Source organism: Apteryx mantelli, chromosome 2 (genome assembly GCF_036417845.1).
Source record: "Apteryx mantelli isolate bAptMan1 chromosome 2, bAptMan1.hap1, whole genome shotgun sequence".
Lineage (NCBI taxonomy): Eukaryota > Metazoa > Chordata > Aves > Apterygiformes > Apterygidae > Apteryx > Apteryx mantelli.
In genome coordinates this window covers 23,975,448-23,994,951 of record NC_089979.1, presented here as the reverse complement: position 1 = coordinate 23,994,951, position 19,504 = coordinate 23,975,448, and the positions used below count along the sequence as shown (strand labels likewise).

The 19,504-nt window shown below is 40.0% G+C and overlaps 1 protein-coding gene across 1 annotated transcript in view; it reads right to left on the bottom strand.

Annotated features, from left to right (window-relative positions):
* DPY19L4 (dpy-19 like 4) overlaps nucleotides 1-19,283 on the bottom strand; it is a 35,648-nt gene extending 16,365 nt beyond the window's left edge. The window contains exons 1-13 of the mRNA XM_067290312.1: nucleotides 19,145-19,283; nucleotides 15,262-15,369; nucleotides 14,166-14,290; nucleotides 13,439-13,529; nucleotides 11,369-11,490; nucleotides 10,363-10,508; nucleotides 8,367-8,490; nucleotides 7,655-7,789; nucleotides 6,272-6,403; nucleotides 6,090-6,188; nucleotides 4,739-4,812; nucleotides 2,747-2,905; nucleotides 1,051-1,170 (exon numbers count right to left, since the gene is read on the bottom strand). Coding sequence (XP_067146413.1) covers nucleotides 1,051-1,170; nucleotides 2,747-2,905; nucleotides 4,739-4,812; nucleotides 6,090-6,188; nucleotides 6,272-6,403; nucleotides 7,655-7,789; nucleotides 8,367-8,490; nucleotides 10,363-10,508; nucleotides 11,369-11,490; nucleotides 13,439-13,529; nucleotides 14,166-14,290; nucleotides 15,262-15,369; nucleotides 19,145-19,283 — 1,574 coding nt within the window. The remainder of the gene's footprint in view (nucleotides 1-1,050; nucleotides 1,171-2,746; nucleotides 2,906-4,738; nucleotides 4,813-6,089; nucleotides 6,189-6,271; nucleotides 6,404-7,654; nucleotides 7,790-8,366; nucleotides 8,491-10,362; nucleotides 10,509-11,368; nucleotides 11,491-13,438; nucleotides 13,530-14,165; nucleotides 14,291-15,261; nucleotides 15,370-19,144) is intronic.
* Nucleotides 19,284-19,504: the final 221 nt, after the last annotated feature.

Genomic DNA, 19,504 nt, shown 5'->3' with positions numbered 1-19,504 from the left:
TGTGACCACACTTGATGGGACTGGAGGGAAAAACAAGGAAATCTCCAGCAGAAGAGCAGGCCACCTGATTATCCACTGCAAGAGGTAGGAACAAGATCCCAGGTCAAAGATGACATCTTTCACAGAGTTTAGGAAAGGAGGAAAAAAAACCAACCAACCAACCAACCAATCAGAAAGCTGACAGACTAGTAAAGTCACTTGGCTGTTGCAGTTTTCCAGCCAAGGAAGGATAAAAAGCAACTATTCAGCAAAGCTGTATAGACACTCACTGTACTATAAGGGAGCTCCTGAAGAAAGGAAAGGGAAGTATTTAATAAACAATTTACTATTGACTGGTATTGTCTGCCTCTTGAGCATAGAGTCAAGTTAGACAACTACCTGGTTGTTGCCAGTCAATATGACAGTCTGCTCACTGTAAGAACTGTGAATATTCAGAAATTAGGACGATGAGTGTAATGCAAACACAAGTCTGCTGCCTCCAGGTTGACTTAACTGAGAGATGAAATTAGAACAGTAACATTTTTTTTCCCAAAAAAAATTCTTTAAGGATTAATATACACAATACCTTTCAAAACTGCTTTGTTCCTGCTTTAACATGTCAAGAAGAAGTATACTTCATGCTAGCTGAGATATACACAGGATAAGGATAAGAAATCTTTTCCATTTCAGTATTACAGAACATATACCGCTCACCAAAAAGACTACGTAAGATTTCACTAGAGCACTACAATATTCAGAGAACGACAGTGAAACTCTGAACTTAGATATCATACGGGAAGTGATTAAAATTTGCTTCAATTAATTTCTCAGATTTGGGCTGCATAAATACTTTGAACATGCTTTACAGAAATGTAACACAATTCATCATATTCCTCTGTACAATTTATACAGTCAAAATTCTCTTTGCTGTATCCCCTACTAACTAATATGTCAAATCTATTGCTGAAAAAACTTGAATTGTAGACACATTTCAAAGGAGTGAATAGCGTATCATGTCCAGTTAGGAACTCTCTGTTGCTTTCAAAAGAGATACATCAAAATTAGACTTACCCTTCCAAACACATCGCTAGAGAACCAAGTAAAATTGTGTGAATTACATGATAAACTATTTCTGGCCTCTCTCCAATTCGACCATCCTCAAGTTTAACTGTCTCTTTCAGTGGTTCACCACTGCAGTTGGAGAAAATGAGACATCACTTAATTCAGACATTATCTCAGGCAAAGGTGCCAATAAAAATATTTTTATGACTATTAAGTCAGCAGTACACTGAGATCATTCTGTGTCATATCATACAATACTGTTGCACTGCTTATTTGTTTTTTGTACTTCATCAATGATCTATTGGTACCTGCTGTCCCTTGTTTTAGATTGTAACCTCTCTGGAGCAATGGCTGTGAATTAATATAATGGGAACACTACTTATGACCTTAAATCCTATTTTAAGGTACTTCAGCAACAAGAGACAGTCTAATTCAAGAGCACGCATACTCCACAAACATTTAGATGAAGCATGCTGCACTTAAATTCAACTATTCTAAGTTTCTTCATAGTATTAACTTGGTGGAAAACTATGGAATCCATGTGACTGTGTACGCTGTTTTATGCCAGAGTAAGACACAACAGTTTTCAGTCACATTATAATAAATTCTATGTTTTTATATATATATACACACATATACACACACACACACACATAAATATGTGTGTATACACATGTGCTTTTTATATATATATATAAATAAAAATAAAATATAAAATAAGCACAACAGAAATCGTACAATGAATGTTTTCCTACAGATGACATAGTAAGGCATGGGATAGAAGACATTTTATTCTACCATTAAATGAATTCAGGTTATACTTTTGTAATAACCTTCCTCACAACAAATTGGAAAAATATTTGATAGTATGAACTGCTTCAAAATTAGAAAGTTCTTTTGAAGGAGAGGAAGGTTTATCCTAAGCTTTTCTTAAAAACCTGTTGGATATACTGAAGTCACTGCTCATAACAAAGTAGTAAATGGCTATTTCAACCACTAGTAAAAATCCAGAAGTTAGCTTCATTATTTTGAATGTACTTTCATGCATCCAACCTGACACAATTCTTCATTTATAACAGCATAATCTTTATCTATCAAAAGTCTGTCCTTGAAAAAAATCCATTGATTTTCACTGCAGACAAGTGAGAAATTTGCCCTAATTTCTGAGAAGTTGTATCATTCATCACAGTCTACCAGTAAGAGGTAATTTCATAGCCATTAAAGTTTCCAAGATAAGTTATGCTACGATCTACACAGTCTTGCCATTCTGAGTCTGCAAACAGACAACTTCGCTACCCCTTCTCTCAAGAGAACCGTGAACCACTGAAACTAAAAATAATTGAGGCAGTTTTACTAATTAGCTCCATTCGGGGCAGCAAAGGCTGATGAACCTTATCACAGTAAACAAGGGATAAAAAAAAGACAGGGAAGCAGTAGAAATCTGAAAACCTCTCAGCTCCACCCTGCTCATTCTTAGTGATAGGTAAACCAGAAAAAAAAAACAAAACAGGGAAACAAATCCTCTTGCAATAATCAGGTGACTTTGCTGTTGGAAGGGGAAAACAGACAAAACATCTCTTTTTCCCTTGTAATGGGAAGGGACATAAACATGTCAGGCCTCAGCTAGGAATTACATGTCCATTCACTTCATTCATGATCCTCTTATTTTTAACTACTTATTTCTCAGTATAAATAAACTACTTACCAAATTCTCCTAAAAATGACCTGAGTTACAGAAAAAAGGCAGATAATTAATACTAAAATATAGAAAGGCAACAGTGATGACTGAGTTAGCCGCAAAAAAAAGTCTTGCGAGGGTGCCTGAAGAGATTCTTGACAAAGGAGCCAATTCATTGTAAAATTCCTAGTAAGACAAAAACAACCCATTAAAAAAACAGTAACAGTTCCACATAGATTAGGAAAAAAAAAAAAAAAAACAGCACACAATCAGTCACAATTTAACCTGTTCATATCATAACACATTCTTCAAGATTCATCTTTGAAAACTGTTTCAAAACAATTCAAAATGGCTTTGCAAGTACTACTTAAAGTAACTGTCAAAAGCTTATCTTCCAAAAAAGAATCTGTGATCTGAAGAGATCAGACTACAGCTCTTCTATATCACAAAAACCCAACCTCCTGCATAATTCCATTTTGGGGACCACAAAGCACTCTGCTGTCACAGTGGATTAAGATTTTAGGGACGTAAAGGCAAGAAGGTATGCTTGTCCCCATTTCAAAGGGGGAGACGGAGAAAGGAAGTGTTCATCTGACATCACACATAAGCCTAAGGCATTGCCAAGAAAGGAATCTTTAATGCTGAAATTCTAATTCTGGAGCTGAACCCACTCAATCATTCTTCTTTCTCAATTAATGAGCAGAGAGATTATGTAGTCTGCCAAGAAGCACTATCGATCTGTATTCTCCACTGGAATTGGTGCAGCATGTGATGCAGTGAACACATTCTTGTTTTCATTTTGCTTTTCTTCCCTCCTTCTTTTCTTTTTCAACCCCCACCCCCTCTGAATGAAGACTAGAGAACTGAACCCGTTTCAATTAGACAGAACCAGTCTAAGGATGAACAGCCAAGCACGTCCAAACTAGCCTTAAAGACAGATCTTGAAGTTCTTGTGCTGCAAACCATAATTCCAACACACAGTTGCACAATTCTCCAGAGGCAGTTGCACTCAGTTTGTCTCAATCACTGGCTTCATTGCAGACTTCCACAGCCTGGAAAGTAACATGTAGCAAGTCTCAGGGGAAAAAAACCATCCCATAATACCTGGTAGTGAAACAAACCAAAATCCTGACCAGAAGCAGTCCTTTCTGATCTTGTAAAACTTTTAACAACGTGCATGTATTAAACAGTGCGTCTTGGTCAACCTTGTTACATTTGGTCTTCCAGAGAGTCTCGACAGTTTCAGTTACGTCTGATGTCATTTTCTACTTCCTTCCCTGAAAGGCTGTGAAGTAGTTTTGTAAGAGAAAGATGCAGTTTACAGAATGGAATACCAGTTCCCGCACAGAACTGCAAATGTTGGCTTGGCTCCAGGAGGTGTCTCAGTCCTTATCAATACTGCGTTTGAAGTTTTGTAGAAAAACTGTAGCCATGGTATCTTCTTGTAGACCAACCTTCAGTCTCTCACAGATGCAAAAACTTTCTCTTAGAATCTTAACAATTTCCTCTGACTTTTAAGTTGTCCCTTGTCCTAATTTCTTCCAAAATGTGTAGGGTTTTGGAAGGAGTTATTTTTTTTACAAGACAACTAAAAAAACCTCTCTTTTGACATATTACTGATAGTTCATGACTCTATTCAGAGCCCTTTCTTTTCCAAAGTGTAAGAAGTTAGTACCACTACCTTTCCCTTCTTATTTTTGCTTTCAAGCATTATTAGAAACATTAGATAGGATACAGAATGTCTTTGCACTTCAACATTAAAAGAAAACAAAAACTGAGATGCTTTCATGCCAAGACAGAAGAAACACTGAGGTGCCTCAGAACCTGCCCCCCCAAATCCTAAGAGTAAACAATGCCTCCGTATATGCATAATTTCTAATTAAAGTTTAAAGCCAGAGGACAAATAAAGTTACCCTAACTCCTCTTTAATATTCTCATAAGTACTGAAATTCTGCTCTTCTCAGAATAGTTTTCAGAAGTTTGGATACTTTAAAAGGTGTAAAAAGTTTAAAAACTTACTTAGTTGTGTTTAAGCCAAGTTTAACTTCAAGGAACTTCAGCAAGTGCTCATTTTCTTTATGAGGAACAAACATCTGAAAATTAATTTAGCAGAGAAAAATCTTATCTAGTGCTGAAAACATCTTTCACGTAGTCACTTCACTCAGATTACAAAATGGCAGAGAATAATCACCTATTCAAAATTCATTTAAAACTAGTGAATTGGATTGGACTGGTAATTAAGGTATCAATGCAGTATTGTAAAACTTCACTTAAATAAATGTATCTTTAGGGTTTCCTAGAAAATATCACATCCTTCATTTCATTGATATACCCCAACCAGAGGCAAGTGGAAAGCTGTCAACAAGCTGCCAAAAGACTACCGAGCGGTGTGAGAAGGATCATGAAAAATGGACGTAGACTTACCCTCAAGCAAGCCAAAGAACATTGCGTTTGGCTCCACTAAACAATAGGACTGCAGCCTAGCGAAAGTTATGAGCATTTGAGATCTTCACATAATTAATTCTCTGAGCAGTCAAAAGTTCTATGTACTGTCTACATAATTTAGCTCATATATTTTTCAAGGTTAGGTTTTATTTTCCTGGAGATACAGCACGGTTAGCCAATCTGAATGGCACAAGAAAAGAATCAGATCTGAGCATTCTCTCATAAACTTTTTAGGGTTCACTAGGTTCTTTATTTTAAGTCAACACTGTTAATTAACACAATCAGAGTGAGTTTGAGACATGGAAGAAAAGTACAGTAAACTATGTAAAAGGTTAGGACCAGAAAGAGGGAGTTGCTAATCGAAATGCAAGACCAGGCTAAAATCCCATTGTGTAATCTCAGCTCCTAGCGACTCCCACACTAAGTGAAGGTTTCTGTTCCCATGTCCTAGTTGGAATTTAATTGAAAATTAACATCTACCCTGGGACAACTCATACCTGTTCCTGGCTACTAGCTCTTTTCCATGCACAAGAATATTGTTTTAATGTTCAGCCCACTTTGTAGAGCCAATCCAAGCTATAACAAAAACCGCATTTATGAAATAGCTAAAGTGTGATTTACAGAGTATTTCTATACCATGCTTTAATCTCAACCCAAAACTTTTTTTTTTAAAGAATTTCAGAGAAAAAAAAACCGAAACCCAAACAAAAAACAGCTGCTTGAGTTGCTAAAGATTTTTATAAATATATAGACACAAAATGACTCAACCTTTAATCCTTCAATTTTCTCTGAATTAAGCTATAAACCATGAACTGTCAGAACAATAATATAAGTAACACTTGCAAAAATTTTTCCAAGATTAACTGTAACCTAACATTTAGAATATGACTTAATTATTATCACTCTTTCTGCTGAGGAATCTTACCTTTAGTAAGAAGTTTAGCATCACTGTGATTGTAAGTACCAAGTAAATGTACATTATTTTCAGCAATCTTGACACAAATGTACCTTTTTTCATATTCATCTGCAAAAATATATTTAAAATTCCACATTATTTAGTGTTCAGTTTAAACAATAAAAACTACACTCAGAGGAGAGCCTAGTTACCTGAAGGCATTTAGAGAGCATTAAAGCTGCTACAAGACTTAGTAATGGTGACACTAGTAAGGCTGAATTTTCAAACTGCAAGAGGTACCCCAAGAAGAGAGAAAACAAGTAGATTTTGTATACTTCATGCACCTGTTGAGGAAAATAAAATAAAATTACAGTGTACACATATTGCTTTCTAGAATAGTAGATAATTCCTTCCATTCCCTGTTAATCAGCCCAGCTAAATTTCTATCTTCCAACTCATGAATGCGTCAAGGCACTGTTTGGCTCTAAAAGTACTTCACATCAAAATGACCTTGGTCAGACTGTGTAACTAGTGCACAGAGACTTCACAGGAAACTTGTGAACAGGCCAAAAGAAGCTGTATTTTACACAGTCTCTCCACTCTGTAGCACCTGACTGTGATGCAGTGCTGCATGAAGCAGTAACCACAGTGCAACACTATGAATGCACACAGTTTCCGTGAAATAACTGACTACTGTAAACATGCACTTTACCTGGCCCTACAACAGCTTGTCCATTTAACCTATCTCAAGGATACACATACTGAAACTCATTGTTATTTACTCATTGATAAGCAGATCTTAGAAATCCTGACACTTGATTCTTTGGACTTGCATTGAAACACACATCTCCCCCCCTTACATTTTAAAGGATCTCTTTTAGACTTAAACAGCTCAAATATTTCCCACTAGTGAGGGACAGAAAGAAAGCCAAGGAAAGAAGAGGTCACCAATCACTACTGCATGTAGTCTGAAACCAAAGTTTCATATAATAAAACTTGAAGGCACACATGTACCAAGGAACACGTGTATCTTAGGAACAGGCTGAAAAAAATGTCTTATTACTACAACATTCATAAGAACTATTTTGCAGAATAAATTCAAACATTTCCTTGTACTGAAATGTCAATTCACCTACAGCATCTGGCTACCTTATTTGTTGACTAAATCAGTACAGGGTGAACTATGCAAGGTGAAAATGAGCCACTTAACAGTGCAAAGCCAATGTAGCAGCTTCTGGGCCACCTCCACTCTGCTGTGAATAGGGAAGAAAGGGAAAGGAGAGGCAGTTAGGGCAAAGGATGCATGGCTGAAAATTATTCATCACTCTTTCAGCTCCTGAAGAATATCTTCAAGCCTTAGGGTTTTGTTTAGTTTCAGACCCTCGTTAAGAAAGCAGTCCCAAAGCAAGTTTAAAGCCATTTTACTCTCCTGATGGACATGACATGCACTTCAGGGGGGCTCATATTCCAAGACATTCAAGCCATTGCTCAATCTATGCTCTTTGCAGCTCCTCAGAAGTATGCATGGCAGGCAACACTGAGGCTTTATTTACTTCTCCAATTATCAGGAAGTTCTAATATCAGAGTTCTAATACCTTCTCTGACTGTGCCAGGGCAAAGCTGTCTAGCAGAAAAAGAGAAACAGCCTGGATAAACAGGAGATAATGACTGTACTCCCACATCATCATGAAGGTGTATGTTGAAGCGCTCACCAAAAGGTAACAAAACTTCTAGAGAAAAAAAGAACAAAAAAGCATTACTTCCATCACTACGCAACTCTATCACTAAATAACAGAGAGGTCCTTAAAACAGAAATTGTGGAAATTCGTTATTTTAGGAATTAACTTAAATACTGAATTCAGACTTATTTAACATTTTCTCAGAGGAAAGAAAGTCATTACTGAAACATTCAAAAACATTTAAAGCCAATCAGAAGAAACATCTTTGACAGGGAGACAGGGAGAGAAGACTACCACCATCTTCTCCAGGCAACAGGGAAAGCAACAGATTTGTCTATATGTTGAGAAAAATTCTGTATCAGTTTATCTTAAAAATACACCACACAGCTCATTACCACACCGTTCTCTCTAAACCCTCATGGGGGCATAGCAGGGCAGGGTCCGAGTCCCTTAGCACTACAGGCAAAAACTACACATGCCTAGGAAAAATCCAAGTGGCTGATTTGAAAAGAACAAACAAAACATCTAGTGTTTTCTGCCTGCTAGGACAAAAAAAGGACAAAGTAGTAACTACTCTAGAGCACAGTTCTACCAGGTACTCTTTACTACCAAATTAATTTTGTTTTACCTCAGCAGAACAATTTAGGTTTTTTTTTAAATAGCCTGTGAGAGCTGCTACTTGACATGCAAAATACGGCAAAGCCCAGTTTTCCCTTGATGGTATGGAGTAATCAATTCTTGTTGTATCTGTCCTAGAACAAAGTACAGACAAACAAAATTATTAAAAGGTTTATGGAATAAAAATATCACGGAAAGCCTAAACATCACTTCTAGTCAGTAGTACAGCTTTGTAATCAAACTGTTCCTAAATTAGGTTTAAAGCAACACTGACACAGTTTTGCTGCTGATACAGGTCACATATTTAATAGCATCAGCATGGAAGGTCCCAGTCTTTACTCACTCAGCCAGCAAGTCTCTGCATAAGTGGCATTTGTAGGACTGAACCCCAAAGCACCTGCTTCCAGCCCTTCCTGCCCTGCAATATTGTGCAAGGCAGCAGCATCACAGCCTGCTGCTTCTGCCAATCTGCACTATGGCAAGAGAGGCTCCTTTGGCTGTGAGCAGCGCTAAATGGTCTTACGTCCATAGGCAGGGGATTGCTGCCGTAACAGCAGCTTTTCACATAAGAATAAAAACCAGTCCACAGCTGAGGGAGAAAAACTCAGTTCTCTTACAATGTTTTAAAAAAGTGGTTTAGACAGTCAAGCACAACATATTTAGATTACAAAGTAATGCTCCCCCATAGCAACAGCACCAGCAGATGCTCTGTCTAGAGGGAAAATTCTGCCTAGCAAAATAAAAGACTAAAGATGTATGGGGAGCATGGGACAGAAGAGCAGCGGGATCTGCTCATGAAATGACTTGACAGTATCTGCACGTGAGCTGTAAGAGAAAGTTTTCAAAAGTGCTAAAGTGACTAAGAAGCACAAGTCACACTTTCAAATGTGATCAAAGGCACCAGTTTCAGAGGTACATAGTCGTCTTTGTGTCTGCAATGCTTTTAAAAAAGGAGCCTCAAGCTGCTTTATCATATAGATATTTGAAAGTGTCACCTTTCATTTTTACTTCTGAAGCTTCTTACAAAAGCATATTTGGAGCTTTTTTAACTGCTGGATCTTTCAATTTGTAACAGTGTTTAATCTTCTTTGTTGTTAAAAAAAATTTGGATTTATTCAACATTTCTTCCTACTTTCCATTGCTCACACCAGCTTGATGAACAGTATTTTTAGCTACTAATCACAGATTCACTCATGATGACTTTACACTGTTAAAAGATGCTTCCCAACAGTTCAGCTTTAAAGATACCACTAACACTTTGCTCTTCCGTAACTCTTTTCCTTCAAGGGCATCAACATTTTTTACAATTAGAAAGTGCTCTCAAATTCACAGAAATTCTCTGAGCCATTTGGTTACAAACAAGAATCAGAACACAAGTTCTTATTGCCTAAATGATGCTTCCTATTGTTGTGGTGATTCATAAAGCAAAGAGACATTTTCATGCATGTGAAACATGCTAAAAAAATAAAAAAGTCTTGAGATCAGAATCATCTAGGAGGATTTAACTTTGCATAAAAAGCACTAACACTAAGCAGATTCAAAAAAAATCAAAGAGTTTTTACAAGAAAAATGCACTTGGTCATTTCCTTCCAGGCAAGAGAACAACCATCGCAATATTTACAGCTGGCCTCAGACAACAATTCTGTTTTACAGCGGCTTCTGAAATCTGTTTTCATTCTTCACCAGAACAAAACCAAAACCTTCTGATGAATGTTTTTGTAAAATGGAATTGTATCAAAATACTCATGTAACTCACACATGTATATAAGCTCAGTTTAAGCGACAGCTTAACTCAGGAGGTTTCCATTTGGTTTGGACCTCAGGAGGCCTTTCCATTAATAAAAGCATCATCAGCATCAATACCTCTCTGGGAAATGTTTTGTACTCAGCACAGGAGCTTGCTTTCACAATGAGAACACAAAGTTTAACAGAAAGCATTCCACCCCACTCTAATATTTTTAAATATCCTATTGACAAGCCAGATTATATAAAGATGTTTTTCTTACCTGTTAATAATGAACCATGCTACAGTCAGCATTCCTGCCAGCCAAGTCCCACTCATAACCCAACTGGTTACAAACAATGCAGTCACATAAATTCCCTGCAGTCCAAAAACTATACCAATGTAGAAATACACTGGTTCAATAACTTCCTGAAATTACAAATAAAAACGAAGAGACATAGCGGCAACTGAGCTGAAGCTGGAAATGATTACTATTCACTATTTGCATACTGCTAACAGCATGCTAGGTGCTTTACAAACAGGTAAGAGATGGCACCTACTCTAGAAAAGTATCAAACGCTTTTATTTTGGGCTCGGGGAGAACAAAGCACTGTGAACTAATAGCACACTTCAAGACTCAGTGTGCTAGTGCCATGATTTTTGTGTTTGCTTTAGCATGAACATTATACGTGTCAGATTTAATAAATCCATATTGCAGTGAGGTATAAAGTTCACAGGACTAGTGAAAGAAATTATGTAGAGTAGGAACTTGGAGAGGCAAAGATGTAGCAGAAAAGCGTTCCAAACACAGAGAAGCATATATTAAAAAAAAATGAGAGAGAGAAATGAGAGAGCATAAAACAGGACACCACTATGCAGCATAAGCAGAACAAAGCCTGAGGGCAGCAGAAAGAGACAAAAGGTTCACCTGCAAAAAGTGTTTTTCCCTTTTACCTGTACTGATATAGGTACAGACAGGTATCGCTATACCAGACTGTACTCTGAAGGAGCTAACTTTTCCATTTTTAACAGGTAGCAAAGATACTTCCCACATTTCTAAGCAATTTAACAGAAGTAAAGAACTAACAGACAGAAAAGTCTAGTGCATATAAGCCTCAAAATCCTATGCCAGAGACTGATCAGAACTGAGGAGAAACCAGACCCGGTGTTAGGCTTAGCTCACAATTCATTCAACAAGTTACATGGATTTATTGTATACAGCATAGAACGTCACACACACACACACAGTATCATAATAAATGCACAAAAAGCAGGAGAAATACACATACTTCACTACCAGATGCTTGATACAATACACTGGCAATCAGCTCTGGATATAAAGTCATTTGCTGGACTGCATTTATGGTCTTCAGTGATACTGTCTTATTGTTGTGTGTCAATTCATAAACACCTATAGACAAAAAAAATATTATTCTTGAAAACAATTACTATTGCTGTTCTTAAAAAGGGTGAAACGGTACTCAAAGTAGGGAGAAACAGATTTGACTACTAAAGCTACTGACGCATAATTTTAAAGTGAAGAATAAATTTCTGCTTTGGATGCCAGTATACCCTACTGGTTTTGTGACAAAATTATTACCATTTCTTGATCCAGTCTTTAAACGGAGGGCCCAAAAGTAAGTGGCTAAACTGTAGTCTTTCCAATATCAACACATTGTCACAGTCCTGGAACAACCTACCTACAGAACACCTTCAAGGGATGTTCTTAAGAAGCGAGACAAACCTTCTAATCAGAATAACCACAATTTATTAAAACTGTGTCCACAAAGAGGTCAGTTATGATGGCCTCAACAACATTTCCAGCCCGGGGTGGTTGGGGACCTCCTGGTTGTGCCACAGTGCTGGGATGTGGCCTTGGTGGTGGCCCTGTGTCACCTGCTGTCACCCCGGGGTGGTTGGAGACCTCCTGGTTGTGCCACAGTGCTGAGATGTGGCCTTGGTGGTGGCCCTGTGTCACCTGCTGTCACATTGGGGTGGCTGGGGACCTCCTGGTTGTGCTGTGCTGCTGGCTTGTGGTCTTGATGGTGGCCCTGTGTCACCTGAGACTTCTAAGAATCGTTCACTTGACACATTATGCCTTTGTATGGGACTGGGATTCTACTGATGTTGGCATACTAGTAGGATACATAATTTTGAGAGATACTAGAATTAAAAAAAAAAATCAACTTGTCATGACTTACAACAATGGAGGAGGGGGGCTAATTAAAACAAATAAAAAAGAACAACACAACAGTGCAACAGCCAAACCATATTACTGTTTCCAGCCCTGAACATATCTTGGTGTGTGATCTGCAGCTGTTTTTCTGCAGGCCAAACCAGGTCTTGCAGGGCTAATAACTGGGCTCAGCACAGCCATCATATACCATCCAAACCCAGGTGCCTTCAGAGTACCTAGTAGACACAAGCCTACCTGTCTGCAGAGCCAGGTCCAGCATGCCTGAGTGAGGGATTACCCATCCACAACCTGGGTAATCTCCCCACAGATAACAAGGAACTGACTGTACCCAAGACATATATTGCTGACATATGCTACACATCAGCTGGGAAACTGTTCAACCAATAAAACTGTACCTACAAAGTTTCACTGGCTCAGGATGATGTTTCATGAGAGGACTGAACTAACACAGCAGCTGACTGCTGCCAGATACAGCCATTTGCTCCTTCCTCTCTCCCGGAGTTCTTGTCTTGTTCTTTGTGGCAGCCCTGATGGTCTCCTGAGCTCACTAAACCAGCACAAAACTGTTCACTTGTATTACCACTGCTTTAGTTTTCTGATGGTCAACATGCACCAGGGCAGGGTAAGGAGTGCAAAGGAAGACCACTGCCACCCAGCTTGTTCGCCTTCCTGGAGGTTTTGGCTCCCCCTTCAGTCAGCTCTCATTAACATCAATTCATCACAGCTGGCAGGAGCAGAAACCTCTTGCAGGGATAGGGTTGAGCTGATCAGCTCTTGACAGAAACTGTTCTATCTTCCGATAGGGGGTGGGAATCAGTAATTCTGGCTCCCACCCCTAAAAGACCAGTTATGCTTCTGCAGCAAAAGAATCAACAATGCAGCACAGACGAACCCAACAAGGACTTACATACAGGGCATATCAGAAAAATGTCAATCCCCAGTCCACACTATTAAAGGCAAATTGTCTGGAATATAGGATAGTTAGAGTCTATTTTTTTAAAAGGCTCTGAAAAGCTAGGTCAGCATGCTGTTTTTAATTAATCTGACCCATATACTTATATGAGAGTATAAAACCAACCTCCTTAGTCTGCAGGAGTTTTTAAACTGTCTCCAAAAGTAAAACAGGACTTTTCAAGGTTAATAAAACAAACGTTTTTCATACCTCTTTCAAAGGAAGGAGCCTTTAGCAGTTCTTTATAGAATGAATAATAAATGGCGCTGTCACCCTGAAATGTAATTTCTCGTTCAAGTTCCTAGAAAAAAAAAATATATACATTCACCTCCTGCAATCTCTTCCCATAGAAGACCATATATTTTCAGATAGGCTGGTTTGGTAATACAGCACATGGTTATGACTCCACTGTACATCTTCAAAGTATTCTACAAAACATTAATCTTCACAGCACCTCTGTCAGGTATAAAATGCTCTCTATAACTTAGCGAGCATGCTCTGAATCAGAGCAACCCAAACCCACATAGCAAGTGCAAGATTCACAGGATTGTTTCATATTCACACGCCTGAATTTCATTCAATTTTACATACTTCACTCAGCATTACAGTTCTTAAAAACCATACATCCTTGTTGTTTAGCTTATACAATTCTGGTATGCTTCAGTGTTCTCTCCAAACTGAAATGTATTTCAACTATAAAGAATAGCATGGAAGAGCACATAAAAATATTACAAGACAAAACTGCCATCAGTAGCAGAAATGCCTTAAGAAAAAGGAAATAAAAAAAAAGAGACAGAGAGACCATATCAAAGAAAGAGGTCCGAGTAGAAAGCCCTGAGATTCTGAAAGCAAGCAGTTCAAACCAGACATAGACCAGCTTTGATTTCAAGGACACAGTTCAGCACTTTATTTGAGAATGGTTTAACTTTTTCTTTACCTGCCTGCTGGAAAACCAGAATTTCCGTTCATGATATGTTGAGAGGTACACAGCGTACATCATTCCACTAGTGACTGCCGCAAGACAGCCAAAGAAAAGTTTCGCAAAACGCTGAATTAACACATCTGAAAAGGGACAGTGAAAAAGCTAAAACAGTCCAGAGGACTTACGAACAAACACAGTATGGCCTGAAGTATGACTAGTTTCTAAATAGCAAATAAACTTACTGGCATCAGAATTATCCCAACAAAATTATCACAGATACATAAAGAATTGCATTATTACTCCTTTTCTGCAGTTTTCTCTCTCAGTTCTTACTACTGCTTCATAAGGCTCTTAGGTAAAATACCCACACACTATGCTGCAAGTTTCTCTCTGTTTTAACAAGTTTCATTTTCAAAGGAATTCCAAGAAGGGAAAATGTCTTCCAAATAAACAGAGTAAACTCTAGATTCTACCCAAAACACCACAAAATTCTTAAACACATGAACAGAAAAAAAGTGACAATATCACATCGAACACCAATATGAAGAATTCTGTTCTCCTTTCTGTTTTTTTATATGTAAGAGGAAAGAACTAATCTGAATTTTACCAAACTGATTCAACTGGTGTCCATTGCGCCTGTAGCTCCCTCAGGTTAGTATATACTTTTAACATTAAAGTTAAGTCTTTGGTAGTCTGGTGAACACTTGTCTAAAATTACACTTGGTTTTAGGTCTTCTAATTCTCATAAAGCTGTAAGTACTTTGTGTCTATTCTTGCCTCAGTACCATTACTTCATGCCTTTCAGCTTCTAAACTGAAAGATAATTGCAAGCCCAATTAAAATATTTATTTGTACTCAAATAGACAATAATAAGATTCTTAAACCCTCCCTCCCGACAAACTGAAACAATCCAGGACTACCATTTTACTCTGCAATACATAAAATATCATTATTAAAGAATTCTAAAGTACATGCCTATTTTTCTAGAAACATTCAAAAACCGAATTCACAATAAGTCTGTTATAAATTACTGTGCTAGAAATATCTTCCCATAAAATGTAAAAGAATAATGAAAAAAATCCAGAAGTTGGCTAAAAATTCTGTAGCTTACATTTTGGCGATCTTCCCAGCTTTGAATTTTCTTTGTTTCTCTTGTCTGGAGCCATTTTGTCAGATTCTGTGTCGTTTTGCTTTTTTCTCTGACGCAGGTCTGCTGCCCCTGAAGACATTTTTTGAAGTTATTGCCACACAATACCTAAAATTGCACTCTGAGAAATGCACACAGTGGCAGATAATGGGCAGTTATTGCTACTGATTCAGCCATACAGCACATACATTTGACAGAAAGACCCAATGGAAGTATTTCATATGCATAACTAAAGTGAACAATCTAACAGTACACAAACCAATTCCAACCTTATTCCTTAGAAAAATGAACAGTTTCCTCTCAAGGCCATACTCTGCAATTCCCCAGAATCCCCACTGTAGGTTTACTGTTTCATTCCATGGTCAACTTATCATACGAATGCAGGAAATTGGTAGTTCAGATTAGTGGATATGGACACTGGGAGAAACTAGTGTCAACGCCATTCCACGCTCACACTGGTTTGCACTGCTATAATAAAATAGTGTACTATGCACATTACCGTAACATAAAAATTGGGCTAATCCTTTAGTTTTAAATTGGGTTGCCTGATATTTATATAGTGAAAGCTTTTTTGAAGTAAAGTATAATAGATATCACTTTTTTTTCCACTTCCACATCTACTGGAATTAAGCAGATAGAAGAATTCTTTGTTTAACCTATAATAAAAAGTCCGGTCAGCTAGGCCATGTAGACCATTTCAGATCACAAGACTCAGGACTTCTGCAGCGTCTGTTAAGTTTTCTGTAAACAAGGGAAGTTTAAAACCCTGCTCCATTTACTTTACAGTCTGAGAGGCAATCAGGCTAATTTACGGAGTGCAAGTCTCCATACGAACAGGCTCATTAAAAAAAAATCTGTTATAATTACTATATTAAAAACACCATCCCACAACATTTATGTAATTTCAGAAGTGTAATGAAAAGGCTTAACTGTAATTAATGCTCTAGAATTTTTAGCTATCTAGTTTGACCTACTGCCCCACACTGGTGACAAAATTTCAGCCAGTCATTTGCTGTGGACTTAAAATAGCTTTTCTATACAGTCATTCAACCATAAACGTGAAGTGTCAATCTTCACATCCTATAATAAAGTTTTCCAGTTGTTAATTACTCTGGTTGTATATTACACCAAGTTTAAATTAGTCTACTTTTATCTCCAGAACATTTGATTTATAAGATAGAAACAAAACAGTAATATAAATGAACCATTAAAGTGGTATCTATCAATATTAGGAAGCATGTATGTGTGTTTTAACAGGCTTTTCAAAGCAATATATGAATTCTCTGAGCAAATCAAGATCTCAGTTATAACTGGACAGTTTTTTTCATGGAATAAACAGAAAACATCTGCCTTCTTAAACGAGACAAGAATTGGAAAGATATTCAGCAAAAGAATGTCTAGGGCACTCAATATCACATTCACCATTGTCAATCCAAAATAAAATATACACCGGTATCTCTTCATGCCACATATTTTAAGTTAATCAGTAATATGAACACAGAGTGCATTGCTATAAAAAAAACACTTGAACCACACAAAATAAAGTGAAGAAAATATTTAAACCACCAGAGTGGGCAGATATGTGCTTGGAAAGACAACTGCCTTACTTTGTCATGGTAGAGATGACCAAAGCAATCATAGCAAGAACACCAGAGAAAACAGGCATTTTTTTCTTTACTCTGGCAGATAAGCTAGCCAAACTATAAGATGCTCGTAAACTTTATAGAGTTATCAGCAGTCATAGAAAACTCCTAAAGAAAGAACAACTTAAAATTCTAATTCTGAAACAAGTACATCTCAGGCAGCAAATGATCTTCATCTTGTTTTTGAAGATTGCTCAACAGATTCCCCCTCCAAATCAGTAATAGAGAAAGATCCAAGTATGCTTTTTCTGTTTCATTTGCAGCTGCTTTGAAGAAGAAAAATGCTGTTTACACTTCTATGAATCCTTTAAATGGGGTGAAAACAAAGTCAAATAAGGTGACAACTAAAAATAATCTAAGATTTTGAATTGATGGCACAGCTTTGGGTTCCTCTCTATCCAGCAAGCAATTTCTTATCCAAGATTGCTTTCTAGGTCCCTGCATGTTCCCAGTACTTTTTTTTCCCCCAACTTTTGTTTGGGGAACATGTGTTCCACTTATTTTTATGTAGCTTTGCAGAAAAGCATTGCTTATTGTTCATCTCCAAACTGAACACCTTGCAGTTCTGGCCCTCTCGTCTTAAGAAGGATACAGGAGAGCTGGGAAACGTTCAGAGAAGGGTCACAAAGGTGAACACAGGTGCGCAATGGCTTCCATGCAAGGAACAAGTAAGCAAGCTAGGACACCTCAGTCTGGAAAAAAAAGATGACCAAAAGAAAATACGACAGAGGTCTACAAGCTAATGAGCAACATGAAGAGACTGAATAGAGTGATTAATTTTCTTTTCTAATACTAGAACTAGGAGTTATCAAACAAACCTAGTGAGTCAAGTTAAAAGAAGTGGTTTGTCATACATCTCATTCACGTAGAACTCCTGTTCAGTGTTTTATACACTGCAAGTTCACAAGGGAAGAGGGACACATTCATGGAAGACAAACCCACTGAAGACTACAAAATACACAGAAATCACATCCAGCTAGGAAGTCTCCAAGCTGAGAACAGTTGGAGACTGTAACATATTAAAGGACAGCATTGTATATGCTTGCTTTGTTCTTCTCTAGGTGTCTACTTACAGTCACGTTTCTACCGATTCCCCCCCCCCCCCCCAAATAAACACCATCTCCTACTGTCCAAGAAGAGAGAGAGCACAAAAGAGACCTGGAGAAAAATAAATGACTGTGGGGGACTAAAAGTGAAACAAGGGGAAGGTGAGAGAGCAAAACACATAACAAACAGTGAAATGGAGAGGACCCCAAACAGAGTGCGCTCTGAAGTGCCCCAGAGGCATCCACAGAGCTGATGGACGCTGCCCAGGGGTGCTCTGCACAGAGGCAATGCTGGACGAAGGGAAAGAAACAGCTGCTGGGATCCCACCATCCAGCTTCCTCCTGCTGGTGCTGCTGGGGCCTGCTAGGACCAGAGAGAGTTGCCAAAGATGCATCAGCCTCGTCTGAGGCAGCATAGCCGTCCTTATACATCACCGGGGTAGCAGGAACAACAGTACTGGGGCCAAGGGCACACATAGCAGAAGCATGCTTCACCTTTCTACACCAGCTATTACTCGGATTTGCATCGGACACAAAACAGTCACGCTGACAATCCATAAACCAAACACCAAAAGCACAGGGCCGCTGCTCAGCCTGTGCAAGAAGGGAAAGCTAACACAGCCCAGTCTCACAAACCCCGCTGGACGTAACGCATACAGCTTAGCATGAAGTTACCATGACACCCAGCTGTGCGTGAACCGCTGCGCTGAGCTGGAAACCTGCCGGCTCGAGGGTTTAACCCACGAGGGGGGGTTCACGCCAGGGCCCACCAGCTCTTCCTGCCGGGGCGCCGTGCCGCCGCAGGAAGCGGCACAAGCCCCCGGCACCGAGCTCCCTCCGCGCCCCCGCGGGCGAGCCAGCAGCCCTCCCGCCTCCCTCCCGGCCCGCGGCCGGGGGACCTGCCCGCTCGGCGGGCGCGCGGCTCCGCCGGGAAGCCGTTGGCGGCCGTTAGGGGCCGTTGGGCCCCCGCCCCCTCCCCGCCGAGCCCCCGCGGGCCGCAGCGCCGCCCCGCGGAGGGCGCCGGCCGCCGCCCCGCAGCCCTTCAACGGGGCTCGGCCGAGAGGGGGCTCGGCCGAGAGCGGCCCCAGCCGCGGGCGGCCCTGCCCGCCCCCGCCGGCGGAGAGGGATAAGGGTGACACACGCCCCGCCGCCGCTCACCTCCTTCCATCGCCGGGCTGCGCCCGCCGCCCGCCGCGGGGGCCCCGCGCCGCTCTCGCCAGGGCGACGCGGCCCTGCCCGCGCTCCTGCCGCCGCCGCCTGCCTCTCGCCGGCCCCGCGTGCGGGAGCGCTCTCGCATAACAGGGCGAGCGGCGCGGCGGCCCTCACTTCCTGCCGCCCCGGCGCTTGTTCCCGCTGCCCGGCACCTTCTCCGCGGGAACGGTGGTGGCGGGGCGAGGGGGCGGCCGGAGCGCACCGGCGGGCGCACCGAGGCAAGGCGCACCGAGGCAAGGCGCACGGCTCCCGGCGCTTCCGGCGGGGCCGCGGGGGGGCCGTGGCGGGGCCGTGGCGGCTCCGGCC